Genomic DNA, 1,979 nt, shown 5'->3' with positions numbered 1-1,979 from the left:
AGGTACTGAGGATTTAACAGTAAAAAAGACAACAGTTTCTGCTTTGTGCAAGGAACTGTAGAAGAGAGGCAAGTAAGCAGGCAATAACACTACTGGATTATAAGTACTATGAATGTTAAAGGAAGACACAGGAATGGTACTCAGCCCAGACAGAGTAGGATATGGAAGGCTTCCTAGAAGAGACACAGAAGTAAAACCCTGACTAATCAGTAGAAATCTGTCAAGGAAAGGGGGGGTGAGAGAGAAGTCTTCCACCCAGACTTGAAGAGCTATCTGTCACCTGGAGCTGAGGGTCTATGATACTCTTTTTGCAAAATCAATACCTACTCCTCAATGGAGACAGAGGTATCCAGTTGATGCTGAAGGAGGCTTTTCAGCTGCCTCTCCCCTTCTGTTTCCAGCTCCTCCAGGACATGCTCATCACTCTTGACACAGCTATTTACCCTGGAATAGATACAAGGATATATACAGAAAGTAGAAGTGACACTGAATCTCAAAATATATTCTTTAGCTATATTATCTACCATTAGTGATCCCATTTGTTCAAAGATACTTCTCTATTTGTTGCCCTTTATCACTCATTCCACAGACATTAACTAAGTACCTGTTTATACACAATGAATGCACTCTGCTGGGTACTGATGGAGTCAAAGATACACAAGACACAGTCCCTCTCATTAAGAAGCCTGCAATTTATTTAGGGAAAAGTAATAGATATGGATGTGTTGTATACAGGTGCCTGGGGTGAGGGCAGAGCAGGAAGGAGGGAGGGAGGGAGAATGAAAAGCACAGGGAGAGACTGACAGAGAGAGGAGAGAGAAAGAAAGAAGAGAAGAACGATATAAAGAAGCATATGCCAAATCAGTAGGAGTTCACAGAAGAAATAACTGGGAGGCAAGGTAGTAAATGAAGACTTTGGAAAGGTAATTCTTACACTGGCATTTGAAGGACTCTGTGTGATGAAGGAAAGAACAGGGAGAGAGAGCATGAAGAGACAGAAGTATGTTCTGGGGGATAATAAGAAATTTAATTTATCTGGCATTCATGTAGGGCAACCTTGGGAGATCATGTTGGAGGGATAGTTAGACTGTGAATGGCCTTAAATACACCAACTAAGAGGTCTCAAACTTAATGGACAGGTATTAGAAGGCAATTTATTAGGCAGTTAAGTGACATGGTACAAGCGATGGTTTAGGAAAACGAATGTGGTTATAATAAGCCTTATGAATTAGTAAGAACAAAACCAGAAGAACTAGTTAGGAAACTATATAATTTATCAAACATGAGGTGATGAAAGTTCAAAGTGGAGTGCTAATAGTGACAATAGAAAGGAAGGCTTAAATGAGAAAGGCCTTTTGAACATAGGGGTAAGGAAGAAATGAAAAATAACCCCAAATTTCAAGCTGTGTAACTGAGCGATGGGACCAATGAACTAAAGAGGAAGTTCCAAATGGAGTAAATGGTTTGGGAAAGGGAAGTCATTCTTCTTTTAGCCATGTTGAGTCAACTAACTATTACAATTGAAATACCAGCATGAAGTATCAGGAATGCTTCAAAGACATACTGAGCCTGAGGTGACAGAAGGTGATATTGGCTAGAAGGAAAGTGAGAGAGAGAAGAAGTGTTGTATAGATGAGAGTCTGAGGCTGCGCATGGAAATCTTGAGTCATCTGTATTGTCAGGATCTGGAGCTGTGAGAGAGGAGATCTCCAAAAGATAGAGTATAGAAGCAAAGGTGAAGGGGATCATAACATTTTATAGCTTAAGCACTACTGTGTGGATATCTAGGTAATGCTAAATAATGAAAAACTCTGAGCATAAAGAAATAGCAGGACCATTTAAGTGTGCAAGAACAGATTTTAAAAGAAAAAAGCAAAGTGAGTTAACTCGATGAGGAAAATAAATACTAAATACATTTCTTAGCCCTTTACTATTGGGTTTATGATGAGACCTAGAAGATGTATCAGAGAAGGCAATGG

General features: G+C 39.6%; 1 protein-coding gene across 1 annotated transcript in view; it reads right to left on the bottom strand.

The window, feature by feature from the left end:
- The window catches only part of RBM41 (RNA binding motif protein 41), a gene marked incomplete at its 5' end in the record, with an annotated part of 4,484 nt that extends 4,040 nt beyond the window's left edge, over positions 1-444 (bottom strand). The window contains one exon of the mRNA XM_010848838.1: positions 328-444. Coding sequence (XP_010847140.1) covers positions 328-444 — 117 coding nt within the window. The remainder of the gene's footprint in view (positions 1-327) is intronic.
- Positions 445-1,979: the final 1,535 nt, after the last annotated feature.

This window comes from Bison bison, unplaced genomic scaffold, assembly GCF_000754665.1.
Source record: "Bison bison bison isolate TAMUID 2011002044 unplaced genomic scaffold, Bison_UMD1.0 scf7180017850613, whole genome shotgun sequence".
NCBI lineage: Eukaryota > Metazoa > Chordata > Mammalia > Artiodactyla > Bovidae > Bison > Bison bison.
Note: the sequence above shows the minus strand (reverse complement) of the source record. Positions and strands in the feature narration are given on the sequence as shown.